General features: G+C 38.4%; 1 protein-coding gene across 1 annotated transcript in view; it reads left to right on the top strand.

Annotated features, from left to right (window-relative positions):
- The window catches only part of LOC128685735 (endosome/lysosome-associated apoptosis and autophagy regulator family member 2-like), a 179942-nt gene that overhangs the window by 111693 nt on the left and 51187 nt on the right, over window positions 1–17062 (top strand). The window contains exons 7-11 of the mRNA XM_070086008.1: window positions 4672–4821; window positions 5060–5160; window positions 5729–6307; window positions 12783–12899; window positions 16841–16960. Coding sequence (XP_069942109.1) covers window positions 4672–4821; window positions 5060–5160; window positions 5729–6307; window positions 12783–12899; window positions 16841–16960 — 1067 coding nt within the window. The remainder of the gene's footprint in view (window positions 1–4671; window positions 4822–5059; window positions 5161–5728; window positions 6308–12782; window positions 12900–16840; window positions 16961–17062) is intronic.

The following is a 17062-nucleotide window of genomic DNA, read 5'->3' as shown; positions in this document are numbered from 1 at the left end:
GGATAGTGTTCCGTTGCCTCAAGTGTCCGAGGACACTCAGACTGCCTTGAGTGCACAGCCTATCCCTGCAATGACTGCTAGTTCGAGTAGTAGTTTCTCCACAGGGGATGCCTTGTCAGAAAATGATTACTTGAAACTAGTAATGCCATCTCTGGTTGATGTCACATGCCGTTTGCAGAAAGACGTCTCTGTTGCGGCTAGTGCTCTCACTAGAGTGTCTGTTGTTGTTCCTAATGTTCCAGAAGGTGATAACGTCCTAGTTGACAGTGATTCCTGCAAGGTCAAAGGTTTATTTGTTGAACCTTCCTTACACATTGTAAGAGACAGTAAGATCCATTTACTCCTTGCTAACACTTTGGGTCACAGTGTTTGTCTCAGAGCAAATACCAACCTCGTTGACCTAGTTCATTATCCTTACCCTGTTCAAGTACAGGATGACGTGCCACCTGACCAGTGGGTCGGTGCTATTTCAACAGTGGAGACCTCATCCACTCCGCTGGATCAATCTATCCCACCAGTTGAGGAGAAAGACTTAGCTCCCACTGATTTCCCAGATGAAGTCCAGCGCTTGTTGACACTGTTGAACAAATGTCGTAAAGCCATTGCCTTACCAGGTGAGAAGATGGGTATGACGAACTTATTGTCCCATCGTATTCCACTTGAACCTGGTACGAGACCTATTTATATACCTGCGTACAGAATGCCCCATTCCCAAGTTGCTGTCGCAGGGGAACTGATCAATCAAATGCTCAATGATGGAGTTATTGCACCTAGCAATTCACCCTGGAATGCGCCCTTGATCTTAGTGCCTAAGAAGGACGGCACTTGGCGCCCGGTGATTGACTTTAGGAAGTTAAATGCGAAAACCATTCCAGATCGTTTCCCACTTCCTGTACTAGGTGACCTTTTACGCAATATCGGAGATAACAAAGTCTTCTCGACCCTGGACTTGTTACAAGGGTTTTGGCAAGTCCCTCTTCACGAGGGCAGCCAAGAGTTAACTGCATTCTCCACTCTCACAGGTCATTATCACTTCCTACGTATGGCGTTTGGATTACGATCGTCTCCTATCATGTTCTCTAGACTCATGACCAACATCTTTAGAGGCCTTATAGGTAAAGCACTTATGGTGTACTTAGACGACATAATCGTCATGTCCAAAGACGTGGACACACACCTGAAAAGACTTGATATAGTACTTGGCAAGCTTGAAGAAGCCAATTTAAAGATCAAACTGTCCAAATGTCAATTTTTCAGATCAGAAATTAAGTTTCTTGGTCACGTAGTCACTCCTAGAGGGGTTACGACTGATCAAAGTAAAGTAACTGCAGTACTAAATTTTCCAACTCCCAAAACTGCTGATGCCGTAAGATCCTTTGTGGGCTTAGCAGGTTTTCATAGATCTTTCATTGCCAATTTTTCTTCCATAGCTGCTCCACTAACTGAATTACTTAAGAAAGATGCTCCTTTCGCTTGGACCTTCCGTCAAGAAAGAGCATTCCAGACACTAAAAGAAAAGCTAACATCTGCTCCAATTTTGAAATTTCCAGATTTTTCTAAGCCCTTCTATCTGACAACTGATGCTAGTTCAATTGGCATAGGTGCCGTACTAGCTCAGAAGACTGATAGCAAGTACAACGCAGTTGCATTTGCTAGCCGAGTCCTTACGAAGGCTGAATGTAATTACGTATACAGTAACGGAGCAAGAAGCTTTAGCAATAGTATGGTCTTTAAAGCACTTTCGAGACATTATTTACCAGTACCCTGTTCATGTCTTGACAGACCATGCGCCACTGATACCTTTATTCCAGAACAAACAGCCTACTGGAAGGTTAGCCAGATGGACCTTGACTATCCAAGAGTTCAATCCCACTTTTGAACATTTACCTGGCAAGTCGAATGTAGTCGCAGATGCTTTATTGCGACACGTTAGTGTAGTTACTGCAGATCCTCCATTTACTGTCGAGGATGTCAAAACTGCCCAAAGAACAGATCCCATGTGGTCTGGTGTAATTCGATTCCTGCTCCAGGAAGATCTTATTCTTACTGTGAAGCCACCAGCACCCATTAGTGACTTTGTAATGAGCCAAGAATTACTGTATCGAACAGCCGAGTTGGGTACTCCAAGCAGAAGAGTTTACCAGTTAGTAATTCCACAGTCACTAGTGAACGTAGCTCTACAGCTAGTTCATGATGCACCAAGTGTTGCACACCCTGGTATGGATCGTTCTGTGAAACAAGCCAGAATGAAATACTTTTGGCCATGTATGGCAACTGACATTTCCGAGTATGTTAAGAAATGTAGTGTCTGTATGCAACATAAAGGAAATGTCAATGGTCCTAACCCAATCCAAGTGTACCCAACCACTAGCGAACCGTGGGAAAGAGTTGCCCTTGACTTGTTAACCAATTTTAAATGTTCCCTCCAAGGCAACAAACATCTGTGTGTTATGGTAGACCATTTCACCAGATATTGTGAGTTAGTTCCTATTGCAGATAAGACTGCAGAGACAGTAGCTAAAGCGTTTAAAGAACGCATTATCTGCAGGCATACCACCCCTAAATCCTTAGTAACAGATAATGGAGGTGAATTCTGTAATGAGATTCTTGAAAATTTGTGTACTTTATACAAGATCTCTAAATCCACCATTGTTCCTCATCATCCTGCTAGCAATGGGTTAGCCGAAAGAACCAATAAAAAAGTACTTGATGTCCTGAGAGCCACTATCAACCCCAATAGTGAAACTTGGGATGAAGTCATACCAGATGTTCAATGTGCTATAAATTCTGCTTACAATGCTTCCATAGGTGATACTCCACATTATGCATTGTATGGTGTAGACAAGCGTTTACCCTATGAGTTGTTATATTCCACTCCGAAACCTAATTACAACCCTGATGATTTCGTAGCAACTCGTACCAGCATGGCTCAGAGTGTTTTTAGAAGAATCCGTGAAACACTTCATAAATCAACAGCAGAATTTACTAGAGTAACTAATAGCCGTGCTAAGCCATCAAAAGTCAAAGTAGGTTCAAGAGTAATGCTGACAAATTTCAACAAAACATCCGAAATGCCTAAGCTCGATCAAAAGTTTGTCGGACCTTATCGAGTAGTAGAACATATCTCTGGTAATAAGTATAAGGTTAGAGAAATTAGTACTGGTAAGTACAAAGAATCGCATTTAGATCATATGAAATTAGTATGCGATGTTGAGGATATTGCTATAGCTGTGTTAGGGTGATTTTTATCCATAAATCTCAGTAGTAGTACCAGTTCCTAGTAACCAGTTACCAGTAACCAGTGTACCAGTAGATGACTCACTACCAACCGTCTGTGTGAATCATTGACTGTATTCATATTGCTGCTGTCCATAGCAGGATTTCAACCACCCTCACCCTTAGGCACTCATGGGTCAGTCAAGATAGGGAGCAGAGAGAGGCAGGTCGGCTGTTGGTGCTTCCCCACACTTTCTGTTATATTATACGTACTACCAGCCTACGTGAGTATTCTTACCCCATCCACACATCGAAAACCCACATGACAAATTCCGAGGCCTGCACCTCGACAGCAACCTGAATTTCACCACCCATATCCAACACATAACAAAAAAAGTATCCAAAATGGTTGGGATCCTCTCCAAGATACGTTACTATGTGCCACAATCTCCCCTTCTCGCAGTATACCATTCACTCATTTATCCCTACCTCACCTACGCTATTTGTGCTTGGGGATCAACTGCAGCAACACACCTAAAGCGAATAATAACCCAGCAAAAAGCCGCAGTAAGAATAATCACGCAATCCAATCCCACTCTTCATAGATCTAAATTTACTCACTGTTCAGAACAGCCACACTTACTACTATGCAACCTAATTTGCAGAACCTTAAATTCCATTAACCCTGACCTAAAACACTCTTGATAGCTGTGATAGAACCCACAGGCATAACACTAGACACAAACATCTCTATGACATTTCCCGTGTCCAGCTAAACCTATACAAAAATTCAGTGTACATAAAAAGGCCTAAAATCTGGAACACCCTGCCTGAAAATTCTAGAACTGCAGACGCATTCATCACCTTCAAAACTACTGTTAGAAAACATCTTATCTCCCTGACACACCCCACCATCAGCTAACTACATGAAAACCACCTATTTTCTTGTATCATACACACATAAAAAACAACCTAGACCTCCCCTCAATATCTGTGATTCCCCACAATTTGCACCTACCCCTCACCCAATTGACTGTAAACATAGAAATACATTATACAACTACTACCTAACGAATCTTAACTAGTCATAAGTTTGCCTGTGATACTCCAGTATAGGAGCTTCAATAGAAATTATGCATTGTACCAAAACAAAACCATTCATATTGCAAAATTTACAAACTGTAATGCAGTTACTTAGCCTTAATACCAATATGCTCCTTAATCTGTACCAATATAGAGTTTTGAATTAATCTTAGTCTGCCCAAAATGCCTAGTCATGCAAGGTGTGATAGTGGCCCTCTCTGTAATTAGTTTTATATAATGTATAAACCACACAATATCCTATAATATGTAAACCTCACATTGTAATCTTTATAGATAATAAACTTAATTTGATTTGATATAGTTAGGTGTGACATTAAATATCAGCCATTAACTGCCCTCCTTTTTTTTCAGGTTGTGTATTTTGTCCAAGAGACGAACATAGTGATGGTGTTTCCCCATGCAAGCCCTGCCCTCCAAGTACAGCTCCCAACTATGGCTACCAATACCAATGGTGGACAGCCATGCCACCTACAATGGCTGCCATCTGTATGTCTGCTGATGGTAGGATTTTTAAACCTTAATCATGTTTATAAATTGGTTTGTGTGTATTCACTTGATCATTACTTGAATCCAAGTACTGCACACACACATTTGGAGACTACAAAACAAAGAATTTACCCTGTGCACTTGGCAGTTCATATTTTATGGTGTCTACTGTTGAAAATAAGTATAATATCTTTCATGTATATTCCTTCTTCATTTTAGAGCAGGACTAATCAAATTTTTTTCCTAACTTCAGATGTGGGGTGTAGTACATCAGAGGGCTGGCAGGTTGGAGGAGATCACATTCATTCTGGTCGGGGCCATGCAGATGATGCCTATCTTGTTCTTAGCCTCAAGGTTGTATACAAAATGATTAAATATGTGAAACTTGTCAATAAAATTGTTACTAGAAAGTTAGTAGGCTCATAATGAAGATAATTCAGATAACATAATTTTATGCCCTAGGTAGCAGGTTGGTAGACAGCAATTGCCCAAGAGGGTACTACCATCCTTCCAAGTGAGTGTAAAACGGAAACCTGTAATTGTTTTACATGATGGTAGGATTGCTGGTGTCTTTTTTTCTGTCTCATAAACATCCAAGTAGCTACTGCTACTTACAATCTAAGAGGAAACAGCACCAAGGCCAGCAAGAAAACACCGAAAAATCAACTATTCAACAAGTGTAGCCAGGAGGACGCCGGCCCAGCAACCACCCCTCTCACCACCGCTCAAGGCGACACCACAACAATAACAACAAACATGGCTGCCACCAGCCCATCCTCCCCTCTCTTCCCCGGATTCAACCTACCAAGTAGTCTCTCAGGTATGACCAACGATCCAGATACCCTAAAGACATGCATCTCCAACTTAGTTATTGAAAATATGAATCTTCGAGAGACGCTAACAAAACAAGACACCAGGATGACAACTCGAGAACAAAATCCTCAGTCTTGAACAAAAGTTAACAACACCAGGAATGACTAACTGTGACAAAACCATCCAAACAGTCATAGATAGCCATACCCAACAAATAATATCTCTTAATACAAATGTTGAAGAAGCAGTAAAAGAATGGAAGAACAACTTAGATAACCAGTTCAGTGACTACTTTGCTCTCCAAGAAGATAAAACTGAACAAGATAAACTATCGGACGCAGTAATAGTTAACAGTCCACTTTTTCCCAGTGATATGAACCAAACAAACAGTAAAGAAATTACTCTGCAGATCATAAAGGACCAAACAAGTGTTATTGTACCAGAGTCTGAAATAAAAGAAGCCAGGTTACTAGGATCCCATGGTAGAAAAAGTGTTATGCTTAGATTCCACTCACATGACTTAATTATTGCATCTATTAAAGCAAAGAAAGAGGTATACATAAACGAGTGTCTTACCAAAAAACATCAGAACCTCCTGTATAGAGTCAGAAAACTTAAGCGGGAGAATAATGACACAATATACCAATGCTTCACACGGGATGGGAAAATTTTTGTTAGGAAAACAAATGTAGGTCAACTGTACACAATCACGAACGAGAATGATCTATCACGATTTCTCAGGGATACTAATCTTACAGAGAATAACTAAACAATGTCCAACTTAAAAGCCTACGTAGTGTAGTGTATGTTTTGCTCCATTATTGTTCAAATTTCATTGTACAATCTCTTAGTAATTAAATAATCAACTACCTCATTTTGTGATTTTACTAGTAAGCATAAGTCACCTTATGTAATTTTCTTATTTACTATTGTTTGCTTAAACATTAGCTGAATTGATACTTTCTCTGTCCATATTACTACCTCATATTTTTTTAAATACTATCAATTGATATTACTTACTAAAATTAATAATTATCATTTTTACTATAATTTCAATTTACTCTTAACATTTTTGACATTTAATAACCATTACTTGTCTAATTACCTTTACCTGTTTTAATACCACATTTACTATCTTAGAGTATTCTTAATTACCTTGTACTGCCATATAACCTCTAGTATAACTACCAGTGCAATATTGAATGAAATAAACATTACTTTTTCACTTTTTTGTAATCATTATTACTTACTAAAATTTTATTAAACACCATATTTACTACCAGTCAATTTTACTTTTGTACATTAAACATTATTTTATACTTCCCATAACATTTTGTTGCCAAATTTTCAAGTTTGTATATTCAACTCCAACTTTTATATTATTCTTTGTACCTGTGTACCTGTCTACCATCTTACTATCATATTATAACCAAGACATTACCATTGTTATTTTTTACTATTATTCTTTTGGTACTTTAACTGTGAATTTTATTTTGTCAATTTAAATCTAGTTACACTCTTGATCTTGTCAACAACCTATACCAGACTCTAGTGCAATTGCAAGTACCATTTCAATTTGTATTTTTATATTATAAGTTTATATTATAATTCCTACTCTAAGATTGTTTTCATATCTTAGTGACTATATTGTGTGTGCAATTAGTGTATATTTCAACTATAGTATTGTTCAAGGCCCTTAACTATCTTTTGCTAACTAGTACCAACTACCTCATATATCTTTTTTTTTCTACTTTTTTTTTATTCTTTTGCTACCTTAACTTGTATATTTTATCTTGTCAATTTAAATCTAGTTATACTCTAATTCTTGTAAACAACTTATGTAACACCTTAGTGCAATTACAATTGAGAGTCTTGTGCCTTTTTTATATTATTAGATTAAACTCAGTTGTACTTTAGTCAATACCAAATTCATTATATTAGACCAAATTGCAATTACTAGTGAGAGACTGGTGCTATTTTTAATTTGTATTTTTATATTATTAGATTAAATCTAGTTGTACTATAGCTCATTCTAGCTCAAAACATAGACTCCACAAAAGTCATTATATTAGACCTTAGTGCAATTACAAGTGAGAGTCTTGTTCTATTTTAAATTTGTATTTTTATATTACTAGTTTATACCTAGTTGTACTTTAGTTCATTCCAGCCGCCATTCTCCCACAGAGCCAGTCATATACTTACTGTAAATACTGAATTACAGAAAATATCTACTGGATGAGAGACTATAGCTTTTCCTAAACATTGACAAAACTATACTTCATTCAGTTTGGTAACAAGATACCTGAATGTCCTGTATATTGATAAGCATGGGATCACCTGTCCTAAAATGTAGAGAAGTTCTTAGGAGATCCACAGATAATGGGCTCAATTCATACATATACAACAAATTTCTAGAAAATTTCAAGACTGTAGGCATACTATCAGATGGTGCTATATTCCACGATCAGCCCCCTCCTGGCCCTATATCACTCTCTTATTTTCTCATCTGGAATTTGTGCATGAGGCTCAGCAACCAATGACCACTTCTCAGACCTCGTTGCTGCCCAGCAAAGGCTGCAGTTGAATGATAACAATTCTCCCTACTGACAGCACCTCCACTGTCCGACTAATACACTAAACCTCTCCACCATACAAACATCCATACTTATTGCACTCTTACATATGAACGCGCGCTCTGATATTAACCCTCCTCGACATCTGTTTGCCAGCCTCAACAGAACACATGACCATAACTTCAGAGCTAGATCATCTTTGATGTTCGTGTCCATACTCACTAATAAAACTCAATGCAAAGGCCTAAATCACGATTCGGCTGGCCTGTAAATATAAAGGAAACACTACTGTTTATAAATTCAGTCTGTTCTCAAAGGAGATCACTTGCCCCCCCCAAAACCAAATAAATGTGATAACTAGACCTTATAAATTGTATATCTAGAAATATTTCTCACAATTATATCACATAAATATTAAACCTAAACCCAGTAACTTTGTATTTTCAAATACACACACTAACAGAATACTCATTCTACTTTGAACATAACAATGCATACAACCATACTGGCCTGTCTTTATAATACTCACTTTGTGCTTTATAGTATCTGTTTACATTAAAGTTTATCACTAAGATTTCATCATTGCTTAGTTAATCTTAATTAATTTTAAGCCAATGCCGTAATGCTATGCACTGACTCAAGTAGCTTTGTTTTCTTCACTCTTATCTGTATTTTTGTGCACTCTGTAGCATGTATAGAGTTTCTAAATAAATAAATAAATAAATAAATAAGCTAAACCTTCTTCAGGCTCCTGAGACAAGTGCAACCATAATAGACCACATATGAATGACTATAAGCCCCATAAATCAAGGGATAATCAAGATAGCACTACAGACCACTACCCACCACTCCCCACAAACATTAACAAACTACACCACTTGAATATAAAATCTGTTTTAAGAACTTCCATAGTGAGAGCCTCAATAAGGAAGTTCACAAGTGACCTATAGAGATTGTTAGCTAGCTACAGGATTCTCCAAGGCCAAATAGTCTGTTGATGGACACAGACCATTTTTTCTTAACAAATTACTTAGACTCTGCAAACATTGTCCTATAAAAATACAGACAGATCACAAACAAGCGACTTGATTTGCCCCATGGCTGTAGCACATTCAGAAATCCATTTGACAGAAACTACCAATATGAACTAAACCTCTAGACAGGGCTTAATACACAAGAAGATATTTGTAAACACACGCTGTTACATCCAGTTCTTTCACCAAAGTAATAGAAAACATGACAACTATACTACTCCAGTAGATTTCAGACACTAGAGGAGATATAAAATGGAAAACACTCTCTCAGATTCTAAGGTCCTAGGCAGAAAAAAACTAGAATGTGTCACCAACTAGCCCTATTTGAAACACCACTTTGCATCCCACTGACTTTGGCTAACCAGATAAACCCTGACTTTGTAGCTTTACCATTGCCTTAGAATCTAATCTAAGCTAGAAAGCCAAAATACATACTTTACAATCACCATGCAGAGACTGGAAATGGAGTACCACACAGTCCTTCTATGCTTTACTTTCTTCAGGCCATGATCTTAAGATTATAGTCTTTCATGAAACATCGAGAGATCTGTCTGAAAAGTGAATGTACACTGTTACTCAATATAGCGGCGAAGTGCTGTCTTGCGTGCTGTTTCTGTTACCTTTTGGCATGATCATAAGGGGCAAGCTGTACCTGAAACTATAGGATGCAGGGTTCACTAAGTACATAAGGTGAGAGTGACCTAGGCAAACAGCTATAGGTAATGTCAGGCTTTGTTTGTCCAAAATCTTTTAGCTTTCATTGCACAGGACTATGTTGTTATAACCTTTCTAAGGCATACTCAACCCCTGCCAATTTGGGTTGGAAGCAAAAGTACTAATGATGCAATCATAAAAATTACCTGATCTATACTTTACAGTTCAGATGAGAATATCATGAATTTTTTGTGCTTCCTAGAAAAACTTTGACCAAATGACCAGGCATCTATACAAACTTGACATTCAGTTAAGAGTAACATAAATTTCAGATGCACCTTACTAATGGTTATCAGTATGTAGCCCATTGGGCAGCATCAACAACATGGCCATGATACTGGAGTTCAGAAGTGTACTACTCTTCCTCATGCTCATGTTGATCTTGACGTATCCAACACACAGAAAACCTGTTCTCTTTCTTTGACAATACCTTAGACATCTCATCTCTCACCCCTCATCATTGCACCCTCAACACCATTATTGCTGAGGAGTGATCAGTCTCGACTTAGATGACAATATTAAACAAACATACTGACTGTGCTGACAAATATATCTTCATGTTTGATGCAGGCAGAGTACTAGTTAACAATCAGATGACACTCTAATTCACACAGACACTGTGGAACAATTACCATGACCTATACCTTGACAGCAACCTGGTTGCACCCTTATCCAGCTTTTACTAACCAAAAAAGTATCCAACAGTTGGGATCCTCTCAGATCACTGATCTACTCGTGCACGCCAAAATGCCCTTCTCACACTATACCCTCCATATTTATCCATACACTCCACCTATACTGGCAATGCGGGATCAACTGCCTTAACCACTCAAGTCAATGTCGCCTTACCAAATTCTGTAAATTCAACATTGTAATCTTTATAGAGAATAAACTTTGAATTTGAATACTACACATGCATGTACCAGCATATATATACATCCCTCTGGGTTTTCTTCTATTTTCTTATTAGTTCTTGTTCTTGTTTATTTCCTCTTATCTCCGTGGAGTAGTGGATCAGAATTCTTCCTCTGTAAGCCATACGTGTCGTAAGAGGCGACTAAAATGCCGGGAGCAAGGGGCTAGTAACCCCTTCTGTATACATTACTAAATTTATGAAGAGAGAATTTTGATGTTCTTTTTGGGGCACTCTGCCTCGGTGGGATACTGCTGGTTTGTTGAAAGAAGATAATTTTATGTATGTGGCATTGGGTGTGTATACTAAATAAGTGAATGACTGATATATTTACATAAATAGACAAACTTAAAGACAAACTCATTAACATAGATTCATTGTTTCCAGTTATGCTTGCCTAATTTTCGTTTTACATTATTTATTGTAATTGTCAGCTGCTCTCAAATGGTCACATTGTTACTAACTCCCTTGTTAGTACAGTGCAGCACAGTTCTTCACTACACTAACAATGCACAACACAGGATCACAGATCCACTACATGGTACTTCCTCTTGCATTAACTCCTGAGGATGCTGGGTCTAGAGTTCATTCTGCTGATCTTGTAATGCTTCTTCCATATGCACTCACCCAAATACAACCTCAGTATATTTTCTGGGGCATTTTCAGGGCACCCTGTCTTATGTAAATAATAAGGAAGATATAAAGAATGATCTCTCTCTAGGTAAATAAAAGTTAATCACAGTTAGGGAAATATAAAGATCTGAGCAGTCTCTAGGTAAACTAAGAATTAATTGCTCACTCCTTTCAGTGAGGCATAAGGCCATAAAACATGAGTGTTAGCACTTTAGCTAATCACCTCTAGTAGAAAAAAATAAAAAGAAACCTTGAAGCTGCTTTGACCATTTTAGCAATACAGTTATATATTATTAACTAAGGAAAAACTGTACTTCTAGCTAGCCCCTCAACTTTGGTAATGATGACGATGCTATTGATGACCAACTTGGTTGTTTCAGCATCCAAACACATGAGAATGTTTGAATACTGAACTCCTTACTGATGATGCTACAATCTGACAAAGGCAATGCACTTGTCAGTTACATCACTAGGAGAAGGGATGGGGTTTAAAGGACTCTGCACTAGATTAACATTGAATGCTAGTTTAGGATTTTGTAAGTGCTTGAATAATTATGGAAGAGTTTCTAATGAACCATAATGACACCTGATAGTCAGGTTAGACTTTTGTAGCTCTAAAACAGTGCTGGATTTGCCTTCAGGGACTGGCCAATTCCTGAGGCACCTTAGCTATCACTGACTTAAAGTAAAACTTAAAGTAAACCTTAAAGTAAAACTTAGCTATCACTGACTTAAAGTAAAACTTAAAGTAAAACTTCAAATGGAATTTCTGTATATAGATTCCTGCCTTTACATACAACTGGGAGGTGTGTAGGCTAGAGGCTAGCTCACATATAGTACTAAGCATCAAAAGTGAGGACAACAAGTCTTGTTTCTTACTATTTCTCATTGTTTAAAATTGGTGTTATTGAGGAGCCAACAGTCTGCCAGAATCAGTATTTGATATCTAACACAGAGACTACAACTCCCAAGCAGCATCCATGGATGAAGAATCCAACATTTTCTTTCCTTTAAATGTTGATAATATCATTTCATTCTTTAAAATTTCAGCTCTGACTGCAATGGGTTGCATGCTTTTTTTGTGAATAGATCTCACTTATCAAATGTTTGAAGTGTGCTTTGAGGAATAGGACATCTACTAACTTGGGACCTGTTTTAAGAAAATATAGCAAATTAAGGGGGAGGGAAGAAATTCTGAAAGTTATCAATGCTCTTGTTATCTACAAGTTTTTCAGTAGATTTTTTATACTTACATTAAGCAAATTAAATACTCATTCTCACATTGTTATGTTGCAGGTTGGAGGATTCCGTGGACGTGAAGGCTTTGTCAGTGGGAAGCCAATGGAAGTGGGTCGCATATTCTTTACTTTTGAACTTTCTTGTGCCTCTGACTGCGAGTTTGTTTTTATGGAAGTATGTACCTCATAACTATAGATATAATCCTTCTGTATAGCTTTAAGTTCTCAAACTGTGTAGCAAAATTATGTCAAAGGAACTCTATATAATTATTGAACTATCAGATCTTGTGACTTTTTTGTCTTATAAATCGGCATATGTTCAGAGGATGTTTTTGTGTATATTTGCTTTTGTATGTTCATATAGGAATATCAAGGATGCATGTTGTTACCATGGTTGTTCAATTTATTTATAGATGGGGGTTGTAAGAGTGAGAGTTGTCACAGTTACTTTTTGCTGATGACACTATGTTTTTGGGAGATTCTGAAGAGAAGTTGCAGAAGTTGGTGGACAAGTTTGGAAGGATATGTAAAAGAAGAAAATTAAAAATGAACATATTAAAGAGCAAGGTGATGAGAATAATAAAAAAAATTAGGTAATGAAAGATTGGATATCCGATTGGAGGGAGTGTGGAGGAAGTGAATGTATTCAGATATTTGGGAGTGGACTTGTCAGCAGATGGGTCTGTGAAAGATGAGGTGAATCATAGAATTGAGGGAGAAAAAGGTGAGTGATGCACTGAGGAGTCTATGGAGACAAAGAACATTATCCATGGAATCAAAGAGAGAAACGTATGAGAGTAGAGTGGTATAGACTCGCTTATTTGGGTATGAAGCATTGATACTCAATGTTGCAACAAGGAGAAGGCTGGAGGCAGTGGAGATGTCGTGTCTAAGGGCAGTGTGCGGTGTAAATATTATGCAGAGAATCCGTAGCGTGGAGATTAGAAGGAGGTGCAGGATTTCTAAAAGTATTATCAAGAGAGCTGAGGAGGGGTTGTTGTTGTGGTTTGGACATTTAGAATGGATGGAACAAAATAGAATGACTCAGAGGACATATAAATCTGTTGTGGAAGGAAGGGTGTGTAGTGGTCATCCTAGGAAAGGTTGGAGGGAGGGGGTAAAGGAGTTTTTGTGTGTGAGGGGCTTGGACTTCCAGCAAGTGTGTGAGCATGTTAAATAGTAGTGAGTGGAGGCAAGTTTTTTTATGACTTGACATGCTGTTGGAGTGTAAGCAAAGTAATGTTTATGAAGGGATTCAGGGAAACTAGTTAGCCAGTAGTGGGAAGGACACTGCCTATGCTCTGAAGGAGGGGTGTTGATATGTTGCAGTTTTTTAACTGTAGTGTAGGCAAGCTTCTTACAAGACAGTGATGGAGTGAATAATAATGATGAGAGAGTTTCTTCTTTCTTGGGTCACCCTGCCTCAGTGGGAAACAGCTGATGTGTCAATAAAAAAAATAATAATAATAAAATAGTATTGAAGCAATACAGTATATACATTTGATTTACTTAAGAAATCTCTTTAGTCTCCACTTCCAAAGTACGTACAGCATTGTAAGGTACACAAAAATTTAGTTTCTTAGAAAGGTGTCAGCAGTGACATCTGGGCATGAAGTTGAAGCAAATCTTAACTAATTAATTTTTGGAAAGTTGATAATGCATTCTAATTGTCATGAAATTTGCCAGATAACTGTTCATTCTAAACATCTAACTGCCAAGTTGTAGCACTTAATTCTTCCTCTTGGTGTTCATTCCAACTGTATACCAATACTATACTATTTCAAAGCAAGTATTTTTTTTTATCTTTTCTGTATTTTTAGTTCATAACTTAATTCTGGCTAACTAGATCATTTGGTTCAATAAAAGGTTCCATGTTTTAACCCCAGGCTGATGAAACGTATGGACACATTTTTCTTTTACACCCATTTACACTGCCCATGTAGCAGTAAAAGTAGTTAGCTGTGTGACAGCCAACTGTTGTGGGTCACACTCAGAAAAAAATTATTATGCAAATAATATAGAAACCCCAGTTCTACTGGAAGCCATATAATGAGGAAAATGAGAGTAAGAAAACTCCAGTACCTGCAGAAAGTGTTAAGATGTTGGGAAAGGGGTGTTTACACAACAACGTATCTGGTAGGTATTAGGTTTGTCAGGAAACAGGTCAAGTGTTTCCTGATGCAGGTCTTAGTCATATGATGACCCACAGCTGGAGCTTTTGGTCATCTGACTGAGATCCCCCACCAGCGTACTGGTCCACCCCTTCAAAATTTATGGTTATGATTATAACCATTTCTGCGATGTATATGATGCTGTAAACAGTAGGTAAGCCAATGGTGTACAAGCCATTATGGTGTTCATAATTAAATACAGTGGACCCCCGCATATTGTTGGCATCACATAACGTTAAATCCGCATAGCGATACATTTTATCACTAAAATTTTGCCTCGCATAGCGCTAAAAAGCTCGCTCAACGCTATTCGTCCGAGACGCGTCTATGTGAGGCCTGAGCCAGCCTCACATGTTCCGCCGGTGGCATTGTTTACAAGCCAGCCTCCGCGGTAACATCCAAGCATACAATCGGAACATTTCGTGTTATTACAGCGTTTTTGGTGATTTTATCTGCAAAATAAGTGACCATGGGCCCCAAGAAAGCTAGTGCCAACCCTGTGGTAAAAAGGGTGAGAAATATTATCGAAATACTGTGGTACCATGGTCAACTGCTGCTGCTGCTGCTGCTGCTGTAGCACTGTCAGCTGCTGCTGCTGCTGTAGTACTGTCTGCTGCTGCTGTAGCACTGTCAGCTGCTGCTGTAGCACTGTCAGCTGCTGCTGTAGCACTGTCAGCTGCTGCTGCTGCTGCTGCACTGTCAGCTGCTGCTGCTGCTGCTGTAGCACTGTCAGCTGCTGCTGTAGCACTCAGCTGCTGCTGTAGCACTCAGCTGCTGCTGCTGCTGTACCACCATCAGCTGCTGCTGCTGCTGTAGTACCGTCTGCTGCTGCTGTAGCACCGTCTGCTGCTGCTGTAGCACTGTCAGCTGCTGCTGTAGCACCGTCAGCTGCTGCTGCTGCTGTACCACCGTCAGCTGCTGCTGCTGCTGTAGTACTGTCTGCTGCTGCTGTAGCACCGTCTGCTGCTGCTGTAGCACTGTCAGCTGCTGCTGTAGCACTGTCAGCTGCTGCTGCTGCTGCTGTAGCACCGTTGTTGGTGTGGCTTATTGAGAATACCAAGAAACAATTAACCCCAGAGGGTTAGCCACCCAGGATAACCCAAAAAAGTCAGTGTCATCGAAGACTGTCTAACTTATTTCCATTGGGGTCCTTAATCTTGTCTCCCAGGATGCAACCCACACAAGTCGACTAACACCCAGGTGAACAGGGAAAAATGCCTGGAACTAGTGCTCATATTGGTGAATTTAAAGCCAGCAAAGGTTGGTTTGAGAGATTTAAGAATCGTAGTAGCATACACAGTGTGATAAGGCCTGTTCTGGAAGAAAATGCCAAACAGGACCTACAGTACTCAGGAGGAAAAGGCACTCCCAGGACACAGTGTCTCATCAGTCATTGCTGCATCTTCAATAGGTAAGTGTCATTTATTCTTCATTTAGTAGAGTAGTACATGCACAATGTATATTGTGCATGTACTACTTTACTATTGTGCATGTATCCTTCTCTTTGTGTGTAGGAAAATGTATATTTCATGTGGTAAAATTTTTTTTTTCATACTTTTGGGTGTCTTGCACGGATTAATTTGATTTCCATTATTTCTTATGAGGAAAATTCATTCGCATAACGATAATTTTGCATAACAATGAGCTCTCAGTAACGGATTAATAGCGTTATGCGGGGGTCTACTGTACTACTATTTATTTTATTACACCAAATACATCCTTTTAGTACAAACTTAAATGTATAATTTTAATAAAGTGTATTTATTAGGTAAAGAATGTTACTGTAGATTAACTTTTGTACAGAATGAACAATTAAAGATCAAAGGAATTTCTTGTCATATGTGGATAAGTTAAATAACATGTAACTATTACAGTTGTAAAGAATTTTCTCTCTTACTCAATAAGGCTAAATGTACCCCAATTTGAATTGTATATCTTTCTCTAGGCCTCTGCCAAAAAAGGTGTGACAGTACTACAGCGGTGGACAGGAGCTCAACCTCGTCAATATTATACTTACCTAGTAACACGCAATGACTCGTACACTTTCTCTTGGTCATTTCAGAAGGTGAGAAGTTAATTATTTTAATTTGTATTATTTTGTTAAGTGGATTATTATTATGTATTAGTGTACTGGCCAGACATTTGCTTTGTTTCTTGTAATAAAGAC

The sequence above is a fragment of the Cherax quadricarinatus genome, chromosome 1 (assembly GCF_038502225.1).
Source record: "Cherax quadricarinatus isolate ZL_2023a chromosome 1, ASM3850222v1, whole genome shotgun sequence".
Taxonomy (NCBI): Eukaryota; Metazoa; Arthropoda; class Malacostraca; order Decapoda; family Parastacidae; genus Cherax; species Cherax quadricarinatus.
Note: the sequence above shows the minus strand (reverse complement) of the source record. Positions and strands in the feature narration are given on the sequence as shown.